Source organism: Macaca fascicularis, chromosome 1 (assembly GCF_037993035.2).
Source record: "Macaca fascicularis isolate 582-1 chromosome 1, T2T-MFA8v1.1".
In the NCBI taxonomy this organism is placed as follows: domain Eukaryota; kingdom Metazoa; phylum Chordata; class Mammalia; order Primates; family Cercopithecidae; genus Macaca; species Macaca fascicularis.
The window spans coordinates 141199748-141212430 of record NC_088375.1 but is presented as its reverse complement, the minus strand read 5'-3'; the positions used below and the strand labels follow the sequence as shown (position 1 = coordinate 141212430).

General features: G+C 35.6%; 1 protein-coding gene across 16 annotated transcripts in view; it reads left to right on the top strand.

Moving 5' to 3' along the window:
- The window catches only part of CCDC18 (coiled-coil domain containing 18), a 113891-nt gene that overhangs the window by 39507 nt on the left and 61701 nt on the right, over positions 1-12683 (top strand). For all 16 annotated transcript variants that reach the window (XM_015452483.4, XM_005542703.5, XM_074001441.1 and 13 more), the window contains 3 exons: positions 2813-2947; positions 3091-3168; positions 7582-7698. In XM_015452483.4, the coding sequence (XP_015307969.2) occupies positions 2813-2947; positions 3091-3168; positions 7582-7698 (330 nt within the window). The remainder of the gene's footprint in view (positions 1-2812; positions 2948-3090; positions 3169-7581; positions 7699-12683) is intronic.

Sequence of the window (12683 nt, the reverse complement as noted above, 5' to 3'; positions counted from 1 at the left end):
GTAGGTTCTATGAGGCATCTTCTTTGAGAATAGCCTAGTTTCGCTGCAATTGAAGACTTGCTTTGGATGGTATCCTTTCTCCTTAATCAGCTTCTTCATCTCTGCTGGAAATGTGACAGCAACTGCTTCATCAGCAGACACAGCTTCTCCAGTAATTTTAACATTTTTCAGTCTAAACCTATTCTTGAATCTGTGTAATTATTCCTTATTTGCAATAAATGACTTGGTGTCACTTGTTTCAGGGGATTCTTGCTGAAGTCTTAATATATACTCAGTACTTTCTGGTGCAACACATTGCGGTCAGTTGGAACATGTTTTCTGTTAATGCCTTCCACTTACAAATTTAATGCCTTTTCTATTTTAACTAAGCACTTACACATTGTGGTTGTAACTTTTGTAGTTTGAGGTCCAACTGCCCTACTCGCATGAATTTATTTTTCTTTCTTCACGATTTCATGGATAGATTTGTTCTTTATTGTAGATCTTAGCAACCTCAGCATGCAATTTTTTTTTGGTCTCCTTATTAAGTTAAGAACCTTCACCTTTTCACTTAAAGGAAGCACGCTATGTCTTCTCTTTGACATATCCAAATTGGATCTGCATCCAGATAGCATCACTACTCTTTTGCTTTGGGGCCATTATTAAGTAAAATAAGAGTTCCTTGAACACAGGCATTATGATACCATGGCAGTTGATCTGATAACCAAGATGGCTACTAAGTGACTAACGAGCAGGTAGCTTATACAGCATGGAAAATGGATCATTCTTGTCCAGAGCTGGACATAGTGGGACATCATGAGATTTCGTCACACTACTCACAACTGCAATTCAAAATGTATCAATTGTTTGTTTGTGGAATTTTCCATTTAGTATTTTCAGATCAGGGTTGACTGCAGGTAACTGAACTGTGGAAAGTGAAACCACGAATACCACAGGGCTGCTGTAATTTAGATGAGCTTAACAGAAGAATGGAGCAGACAAGAGGAAAAAGACAGTGAACTTGAATGTAGATTAATAGATATTATTCAGTCTGAGCATCAGAGAAAAATTTTTTTTCCAAGAAAAGAAAGATTTATAAAAAAAAATTGAACAAAGCCTCAGGGATATATGGGGAAGGACCTATCAGAAGGTCTGATATTCTTGTCTTCAGAGTCAAAGGAGATAATGAGATTAGTGCAGGAAAATATTTGAAGGAATAGTGTCTGAAAACTTCACAAATTTGATGAAGGAAATAAATTTACAAATTTAAGAAAATCAAAGAGGATAATGTCAAAGAAAACTACTTCTAGACACATCAAAATCCTTGCCAAAAACTAAAACAAAAAACTTTGAAAGCACCCAGAGATAAATGACACTGCATGTAAGGGAACAAATGTTAAAATTACTGCAGATTTCTCATCAAAAACTATGGACGTAAGAAGACAGAACAACATTTTTTAAATGCTGAAAGAGAAAAAACTGTCAATTTATTTTATATCCAGCAAAAATATTCTCTGGGAAGGAAGGTAAAATACAGACATTCTTAGATAAGGACAGCATAGAGAATGTGTCACCAGCAGACTTGTTCTAAAATAAATGCTAAAGAAAGTTCCTCACAGAAAAAAAATACCTGAGAGAAACTTGGGACCTCAGGAATAAAGGAAGAACAACGAAAACAGTAAATATTTGGTAAATATCGGATTTTTATAATATCTATGGCTGTTGAAAGAAGAAATTATAACATTTACTGATCAGGTATGTTGATATAATACATGTGACAACTACAGTGTAAAGGGGGAGATATAAAGGGGCCTATATTCTTAGTTTCTACATTTTGCTTTTTTTTCTTCAGCCTTTAAGTTCAGGGGTGCACGTATAGGAGGTGCAGGTTTGTTATACAGGTAAACATGTCCCCTAGTGGTTTGCTGCACAGATCATCCCGTCACTTAGGTATTGAGCCCAGCATCCATTAGCTATTCTTCCTGATGCTCCCTGTCTCCCATCCCACTCCCCTATAGGCCTCAATATGTGTTGTTCCTACCCATGTGTTCGTGTGTTCTCATCATTCAGCTCCCACTTATAAGTGAGAACATGCAGTATTTGGTTTTCTGTTCCTGTGTTAGTTTGCTGAGGATAATGGCTTCCAACTCCATCCGTGTCCCTGTAAAGGAAATGATCTCATTCGTTTTTATGGCTGCATAGTATTCCATAGTATATATGTACCACATTTTCTTTATCCAGTCTATCACTGGTGGGCATTTAGGTTGATTCCATGTCTTTTCTATTGTGAATAGTGCTGCAGTGAACATACATATGCATGTATCTTTGTAATAGAATGATTTACATTCCTGTGAGTATATACCCAGTAATGGGATTGCTGGGTCAAATTGTATTTCTGCCTCTAGGTCTTTGAGGAAATGCCACACCGCCTTCCACAGTGGTAGAACTAATTTACACTCCCATCAGCAGTGTACAAGTGTTCCTTTTCTCTGCAACCTCTCCAGCATCTGTTTGTTTTTTGACTTTTGAATCATTGCCATTCTGACTGGCATGAGATGGTGTCTCATTGTGGTTTCAATTTGCATTTCTTGAACGATCAGCAATGTTGAGCTTTTTTTTTCGTATGTTTGTTGTCCACATGTATGTCTTCTTTTGAGAAGTGTCTATTCATGGCAAGTGATTTCATTTCTTCCTTAAAAAGAGAGAAGCTGAAGACAATTTGGCAAAATGCAAAAATCTATGTAATTTCAATTATAGTTTCACATGTATTTAATATTTAAAATGTTTCTAAATTTTACAATATTTAATGTGAAAATTCTGTTTTCGTGTTTAGCTTGAAGCTCAACTAGAGAAAAAGGATCAACAATTTAAAGAACAAGAAAAGACTATGTCCATGTTGCAACAAGATATAATATGCAAACAGCATCATCTTGAATCACTAGATAGACTCTTGACGGAAAGCAAAGGGGTAAAATCATCCTTATAAAAGTACTATTTAGAAGTTGACTAATATTTTATGTCTATAACTTGCCTTTAAATCTAATCAAATCAGTTAACAGGCTGTTACTAATGCTAAAATGTTTATTTGCATACTTTTCTTACTGTTTTTAGGAAATGGAAAAGGAAAATATGAAGAAAGATGAAGCTTTAAAAGCATTACAGAACCAAGTATCTGAAGAAACAATCAAGGCTAGTATGCTAATACTTTATTTTTCTTTCTTTCCTTTTTTTTCTTTTTTTTAGCAGAATCTCTGTCATTTGCCTAGGCCGGAGTGTAGTGGCATGATGATAACTCAGTGCAGCCTTGAACTCCTGAACTGAAGTCATCCTCCCACACTCGCCTCCTGAGTAGCTAGGACGAGTGTGCTCCAACGTGCCTGGCTGATTATTTTTTTCTTTTTGGAGACATTCTTGTGGCTTTTTTACGTTTCTCTATAGATTGTAAACATTGTATAGATAAAAGGCAATTCAGAGCTGAAGATTTGACCTGACTCAATGAACTTAGTTTCTTTAAATGTATTTTCTTTAGTGCAAATTCTGATCTTGACTACTTGATAGTTAATCATCTAGTTCGTAGGTTATCTAGCCTCTTTTTGTCTTAAAACAATTTTTATAACCCTAAAAATTGTTTTAAATTTTAGCTATAATTGCTACTTATTAGCATTACGCCCCCTCCAAAAAAAAATTACCAGAGGAAGTGTAGGAAGAGAAAACTAAAAGTGATTCAATTTTGCTTTATTTTACCTGTTGGCTTGTAAGATTAATTGAGATAAAGCCAGAATTTCTAGCTAAAATATGGCTTTCTGGCTAGTATATCTTCATGGTTAAAAACATGGGCTTTGCTGTTAAATTGGGTTTCAGTGTGGCTTCAAGTGCTTACCGACTCACTGTAACCTTAGCCGGGTTATTTAACTCTTTGAATTTTAATTTCTTCATCCGCAAAATAGGAATGACAATACCCTAGAAGAGCATTAGTGTGAGAATTAAATATAACAGGGTATATAAGGTGCTTAGCACATGCTGAGTTGCCCAAAGTTTTGTAACTAATTGCTATGTATTTAATATTTTCTCTTTTGCATTTTTGGTGTTAAACATAGGTCCGAATATGCTATGACCTTTATTCTGTCATATGTAGCTTGAATATAAAAGATTTGTTTTAAAGATACGATGTTATATTTTGCCTACTATTCTGTTTTGAATTCATTTTGTGACTGTGTATGCCCATATAGACATATGTTTATTCATAACTATTCCTGTAGTATCCACCAAAACTCTTAATATTTAATGCAGTCAGTTCATTTCCCTGTGTTAGAATAGCCCCAAATTTCATTAATATTAAAAAATGATTACTGTACAGAGATTGTAGGCATGAAATACTTTTATTAGATAAAACTCATGTAGCCACTTAACTCCTGCTTTTCATTAAACTACCTAATATAACTAGGCAGTCATCTGGTAAGGTATTTCCATATGTTAATAGCCAGATGAGATGAAAAAGAAATCAGCAAAAGAATGAATAATGATGTTGGATTTTATTCGTTTAACATCTTTAGTAGGTTTGCTGTTTAGGGAAAAATCAAAATGAGGAAGAAATATAGAAGTCAAATTCCTATGATTTAAGCTATATCGACTGATTCTACACATCAGTTATCTATAGCAGCAAAATAGAAGCCTGAAGTCTACTTCTGTCCTCCTGATTACATCATTACTACCTTCCTTTCATGACTTTTGTTCATGTCTCTCAACATGCTTCAACTTGTTCTCTGCAAAAGAAACATGAATTTTTTTTATCTATAGGAGAGTTATAAGGATCAGTTTAAAGTTGTATCACTTAAGCTAACAGGTTGATGATAAAATTCTGAACTAGTAACAAGAAATCAGTAAAGTAAACCAGTTGTTACCTGCTGTTAAATAGAAAATTGAAAAGGTGCTTATTAGATTTACAGATTTTATTTCTTTTGTTTTGTTTTCCTTTTATTTTCTACTTTGGATTCCCCAAAACTCCCACAAAGAAAGTCTTACAAGAGCTTACCTTCTTTTTTTGAAAATGCATAGCCTAGAGCCCTATCTGGTTGTCTCCAGACTGTGCACCTGAGGAGCTTCTTTGGTTCAGCAGAGTGGTGTTTGTTTTTGTTTTGATTTCATTTATTTATACGAACATACACACACATTTGCAAGTGGTTTGTATACAATGCAAGATGTTTATCTGTATGAGATTCAGACTTTCAAACTCTGTTCAAATAAGAAATTCAATAGAGTAGTGGATGTTTTGGGTTTTTATTAATTGTTTATTAGCTATAATTGATTCCTAATTTATTTTTTAAAATTTCAGGCCCACAAAAAAATTGAAACAATAGTGTACTCCTCACCTAGATTCACTCTCTGTTAAACTCTGTTAAACTCTAGGTACACTCACTTTATCTCTCTCTACACATACACATGCATGCATGCTTGTGTGTGTCCCTACCAACCCACCTCCCTTTTGCCAAACAGCCTGAGAGAATGTTACGGATATCATAATACTTTACCCCTTTAATATTTAACATGCATCTCCTGTGAACAGAGAATTTCTCCTGCGTGACCACACCACCACTATGCTACAGAGAAAGTCAACATTAATTCAGTAATATCATTCAACACTGTGCATACTAAGATTTCCCCAATTACTTAAAATTGTCCTTTATAGCCTTGCTACTCAAAGCATGGTCTGTGAACTAGCAGCATCAGCATCACCTGGAAGCTTGTTACATTTGAAGAGTATCTAGCCATGCCCCAGACCTGGGACTAAAGTGAATCAAGTATGATGACACAAAATTTAAGGAGACACTCTCAGGATTATATACCTTATCTAAGGTGATGACTGTCAGATCTCATTATTTTAAGGGTGTATATTTCATTGATAATTAGCAAACAAACTTTGGAGTCTTTGAGGGTCTTGGGGACTGTGTGAATGTCCTGTTCCTCAATAACCTTACAATCAATGGCTTTCATATCTAATGATGAATCTTGCCCGAATGAGTTATTACACTGTTAACTATTAGGTAGTGATATTCTGACAGAATCATAGATTTTATTTATTTTTTCTCTGTGTGAAGGATGATACAAGTCCCAATGCCCATTCTCTTTCATAAAAAAGAAAATTTATTTATAAGTTTCATAAAACAAATATTAGTTAAAAATTATTACTAAGGCAGCAGTTTATTAACAAAGATAGTCATTCAGAATTACAGATTTTTTAGCTGTTAATGGTTCATACACAGACTATAAGGGTGGTGTTCAAAAACTCTTATAAGATTCCCTTTTTAGAAATAAGAGTGGCAAAGATAATTTCATGATGTAGAATAGAATCTGCAAGAGGGATAGTTTTTTCTCATTTTTTCATCTGCTAAGAAATCTAAGATTTCTTTCACTTTTTCAAGACTGCTTGCTATAACATTATTAGCATTAAGAGGAAGAATACCATTGAGAAGCTCAAATTTACAATAAAGAAAACAAGGAGTAAGGCAAGAATCTTATTAATAGCTGGGATGTGGAGCATGTATGCAATACATGGGCCTTGAACTAAAAGTACCGAATTTGAGTTGCTCTTTGGTATTAAGGTAGTAAAGCAGTGGCAACTATATGAACACTTGGACCAAGTTAAATTGCTGCCTTTCTGAAAATATTTTCACTGTTTGGAAGCAAAGAAGGTTTCACTTCTTTTTTCCTAGCTGACAAATTATAATTTCTTAGTAACTTCAGCATTTCAAAATATTCTCATTAAGGCCAGGCAAGGTGGCTCACACCTGTAATCTCAGCACTTTGGGAGGCCAAGGTGGGTGGATCACCTGAGGTCAGGAGTTTAAGACCAGTCTGGCCATCATGGCAAAACCTGCTCTCTACTAAAAATACAAAAATCAGCAAGGCGTGGTGGTGCATACCTGTAATCCCAGCTACTCAGGAGGCTGAGGCAGGAGAATTGCTTGAACCTGGGAGGTGGAGGTTGCATTGAGCCAAGATTGCACCACTGCACTCCAGCCTCGGCTACAGAGCAAGACTTTGTCTCAAAAAAAAAAAAAAAAAAAAAAACAAAAAAAAACTCACTTGAACATTGTTAACAGTACGCTAGTTTGTACTCATTTTCCTATTTTTCTTATTCAAGGAGGCTTAAGAAGTAGTTTTAAATACCACTTACCTTTTAAAGAGAAGGTTTTAAGGTGTTTGGCCTACAGATTCTTGACAGTTGGCCCCAGTTTATCTTGTCAATTGTGGCTCCCAAATAACGATTTCCTACAAATTAATCTTCTTATTACCCTAGGCTCTTGCCAACTTCTCACCACTCGCTTTCACAGGGCCTTGCTTCTGAGCATACTCCCTTTTCCTGGAATGCCCTTCTAAACTTGTCCAACTCTTTATTTATTCTTCAGGATTCCATCCCTCGGTTTTCTATTTGGTTTCCTCATTTGCAATGAAGAATTAGTTTACTCAATAAATATCTTCTATAATGGCATTTTATGTCCTAAGTAGGACTGTATATTCACTATTTGAAGCACTGAGGTAACGTTAGGAGATAAATCTGTAAAATATTGAGTATATCAGTGTTTTTCTTTTTTTCCTGCTTAGGTTAGGCAACTAGATTCAGCATTAGAAATTTGTAAGGAAGAACTTGTCTTGCATTTGAATCAATTGGAAGGAAATAAGGAAAAGTTTGAAAAACAGTTAAAGAAGAAATCTGAAGAGGTAAATTAACATTTACTTTATATATAGCGTATATTTCAAGTGATTTTTTTTTTAAGACGCATGAGATGTAGGACAAAAAAAATCTATATATATCTATATATATCTATATATATTTATATATATATTTTTATATATTCATATATATTTATATATTCATATATATATTTATATATATTCATATATATTTATATATATTCGTATATATTTATATATCTATATTTTTAAAATATCTATCTATCTATCTATCTTTCTTTCTTTCTTTCTTTCTTTCGAGACGGCGTCTCCCTGTGTCGTCCAGGCTGGAGTACAGTGTCACAATCTTGGCTCACTTGAACCTCTGCCTCCTGGGTTCAAGCAATTCTTGTGCCTTAGCCTCCTGTGTAGCTAGGATTACAGGTATGCACTACCACGCCTGGCTAATTTTTGTATTTTTAGTAGAGACAGAATTTCACTGTGTTGGCCAGGCTGGCCTTGAACTCCTGGCCTCAAGTAATCCACCCACCTCAGCCTCCCAAAGTGTTGGGTTTACAGGTGTAAGCCACCGTGCCTGGCCAAAAGAATATCTTTATGTATCTGATATAAAAAAGTATTTCCAATAAAATGTAAATTCCAATTTTCTTTAAGGAGCAAACATTATTTCAATGCAAAATAAAATATACCTTAAAATTCTAATTCTTTTATTTATTTTTAGAGAATCAAAAGAATAAATTATTAATATTACAGTCATTCTAATATAAAATTACATGACACCTTGAACATTGTTTTAGATTTAGAGGTTTAAAATTCTTCAAGAATTTTTCATTTTGTTTTTGTTCTTGTTGTCTGTAGGACTGAGAATTAACTTTAGAATTTCAACTTTTTTGAGATAAGTTTCTCAGATACTGGATTGGAAACCTTTTTTTTTTTTTGAGATGGAGTCTCTCTCTGTCACCCAGGCTCGGCTCACTGCAACCTCCGCCTCCTGGGTTCAAGCAATTCTCTTGCTCAGTCTCCTGAGTAGCTGGGACTATAGGCGCACGCTGCCATGCCCAGCTATTTTTTTGTATTTTTTTTTTCTTTTTTGTAGAGATAGGGTTTCACCGTGTTGCCCAGGCTGGTCATGAACTCCTGAGCTCAGGCAATCCGCCCACCTCGGCCTCCCAAAGTGCTCGGATTACAGGCGTGAGCCACCACACCCAGCCTTGGAAACTTTTCTTGAACATCTTACTCATCTCTGTATGTTCAATTTGTAGCACTTTACTTTGGTTAGGCACTCACTAAACAGTTGCTCAAATGGATAATCGTAATGAAGAATTTATTTGTTAGAATTTATAATATATGTACTTTAAGCTTAAAATTTATTTTTAGAGGCCAGGTGCGGTGGCTCACACCTGTAATCCCAGCAGTTTGGGAGGCTGAGGTGGGCGGATCACAAGGTCAGGAGATCAAGACCATCCTGGCTAACACGGTGAAACCCCGTCTCTACTAAAAATACAAACAATTAGCTGGGCATGGTGGCACGCGCCTGTAGTCGCAGCTACTTGGGGAGGCTGAGGCAGGAGAATGGTGTGAACTCAGGAGGTGGAGCTTGCAATGAGCCGAGATCGCACCACTGCATTCCAGCCCGGCAACAGAGCGAGACTCCGTCTCCAAAAAAAAAAATAATAATAATAATAAAAATTTAAAAATTTATTTTTAGAAATGGTTCCCAATGAATTTTAATCAAGGTTGACTTTTGGCCACTCATTGTTGCTTACGCCTATAAGCTCAGCACTTTGGGAGGCCAGGAGTTCAAGACAAGCCTGGGCAACATGGGGCAAAACCCCATCTCTACAAAAAAATGGAAAACATTAGCCAAGTGTGGTGGTGCATACCCGTGGTCCCAGCTACTCAGGAAGCTGAGGTGGGAGGATCACTTGAGTCTAGGAGGTCAAGGCTGCAGTGAGCCGTGATCACGCCACTGTACTCCAGCCTGGCAGCACAGCGAGACCCGATCTCAAAAAATATATATGTGTATATATATGTATATAAATATATATATATTTGTATTTACATATTAATCAAGATTGACTTGAATATATCAGAAAGGTCCAATGAGAAAAACAGAAGCCTTTATATCTTTTAAATAGAGCAAATTTATACAGAGAATTAGACACACAGGTGATGAAAGGGTAGAGAAGCCAAACAGTATACCACAGCGACTCAGAGATTATAAGCAGGGACCCACTACCATTGTTAAGGTTAGAGGAACATCAGGAAAAGATAGTATGATCATAGTCTAGAAGCAGGGCTGCCTGTCCGGAGCTGGGGCCGAAGAAAAAGCGTCTGTCCAATAGGAACTGGGGCAATAGAGGAGGAGCACTGCAGCTACTGACCATTCCCATTGGCTAAACCTATTTGTAATCTAGAGGGCAAAAGAGGCCAGGAACTGTGGTTTCCTACAATATACAGAGCAGAGCAGGGGAAAGGCATGGGTAGATCTAAGAGTAAATAATGTAGTTGACCAGCACTCCAGAGTTAGGTGCATCAAGTAATTATATAGCCTTAGAAGTTTAAAAAAAAAAAACAACAACTTTCAGATTTTATATGGTCATGCCTTCTTCCCTCTACCTTCCTTTATGAAGGTTTTTATAGCATCTTTGACAGGCATATATTTTTCTACTCCAATATGTAGAAACTAAATCATCTAAACTGTATGTATTTGGATTTTTAAAAATAAGAATGTCCTTTTTTTTACTATGATCTTCTTTAAAGTAGTATACAAAATACATTATTTTGGCATTTATTCTACTGCTCATGCCCACACTCTGCTTCAGAATAAACAGACTTGGCAGAGATGGAATCTACCTGGAGGTAGGCAGCATTTGTAATAGGAGAATTCGTTGAGCTTTAGACTTTGCGTTCATAGAAACAACATCAGAGACTAGGGTGGATAACAGATATTTACACACAAAATAAATAGAACGATTTTTTTTTCTTTTTTTGAGACAGGGTCTTGCTTTGTCACCTAGGCTGGAGTGCAATGGTGCAATCTCAGTTCATTGCAATCTCTGCCTCCCAGGTTCAAGCAGTTCTCCTGCCTCAGCCTTCTCAGCAGCTGGGATTACAGGCATGTGCCACCACACCTGGCTCATTTAGAATGATTTTTAGAACAGCTGGAAATACATACCTAGGCTCAAACTGAATTAGAAACCAGAAGCGGTAATCAGGTATATTTGACCAGACTAGGGAGTAAGTAAATTAGAAAGATTTGCAAACTCATTTATTACCACTCAATCGTTAGCTCAACTGCACATGCATTGGCTTGCTAACTTAAAAGTTCATCTGTCACGTGCTCATGTGTATTGATAAAAAACATGGAGAAGAATCCAAATACTAACTGTTGACTTATTTACCTTTACAGCAAATTATGTCTTACAGAGAAAATTCTTTCTAGTGTTGGTTAATATAATTAACACCTTGTAACAGCAGAGTTGTGAAGTTTTCATCATATATAGCTGCATTTTAGAAAACCTGATTTGAGTAATAGTGCATCTATTCTGTTAATAATAGGTGATATTATAAAGATGTTCTTATCTTTTAAATCAGGGAATATGCCCCAATCATATAACTCGCTGAATAATTAAGTGGCCCTAGGGCATATTGGTAGAAATTTAGCCACTTGTAAAAACTACATGTTGATTACCCATTGCAAAAAGCTAATGTATATTCCTCTGCGCTTTTGCCTCAGCCACATATTCTTTTCTGGATGTTGAAATAAATATGATTATGATGAAAATAATACTTTGGGGTTCTGAATTTTTGGAAGATATTTAACTTCATATTAAAATGTTTTTAACAATGCTTTTAAAATAATCAAGTTATGTGTTCATGCAAAATTACATTGTCAACATAATAAAAGAAAGTAAAAAAATTTTATTTTGCATAAAATTATGAATAAGCCTAAATGTTTTCTGCATGAAGATTTTATTCAATAAAATCAGTCATTTCATTGATAAATATCTTCATTTAAATAGATGGACTTAGATTTTGAGAAGTTGGCATCATATGTTTCTGCGTTTTATTTTATTTTTAAGCAACAATTATGAGACTGTTTCTGCTTTGGGTACATAGTAATACTAGATAAAGTTAAGTGTAAGGTAGATTTTATCATTTAAATTCTACTTTCTTATTTACTTCAATTATAAAATATTAAGTACTCTGGGAATAATACATTAGTAGAAAATACAACATAAAAACAATTCATTCTATATTTACTTTTAAACTGAAGCCAACTGACCGGGCTCGGTGGCTCACGCCTGTAATCCCAGCACTTTGGGAGGCCGAGGCGGGCAGATCACGAAGTCAGGAGATCTAACACAGTAAACCCCGTCTCTACTAAAAATAGAAAAAAAAAAAAATTAGCCGGGCGTGGTGGCGGGCTCCTGTAGGCCCAGCTACTCGGGAGGCTGAGGCAGGAGAACAGCGTGAACCCGAGAGGCAGAGCTTGCAGTGAGCCGAGATCGCACCACTGCACTCCAGCCTGGGCAGCAAAGCGAGACTACGTCTCAAAAACAAAAAAAAAACAAAAAAAAACAAAACCTAAAGCCAACTGGAAGTTAAAGGTCGGTACAATAAAATGTCAGTATAAGTTTGATAGATACAGGTTATATTTTGTAAATATTTGTGATAACTAATATTAGATATTTCAATATATGTAATTGAAATGTCAGTGACTGGATTACTGAAATAAAATTTTGTTGTTATTATGTGGTAAGGCTTTGTGTTTTGGTTAGATCTTATTTTTTTCTTGTTTTGTCTTATTTTAATATTTTGTCCATTTTTTTCTCTGAATAGGTAAGTATGAGACAGGATGTTCCAATAAAGAAAAAAACAGTATTTAAGCCTGTCTGGCAAGCGAGTCAGTTCTATATAAAATAAACCAATGCAGAAGTGTGATCTGCAGGTTTTGTCAGGAGCTAAGAGAGAAAACAAAACAGATGATCTGACACATATTTACACTAAAT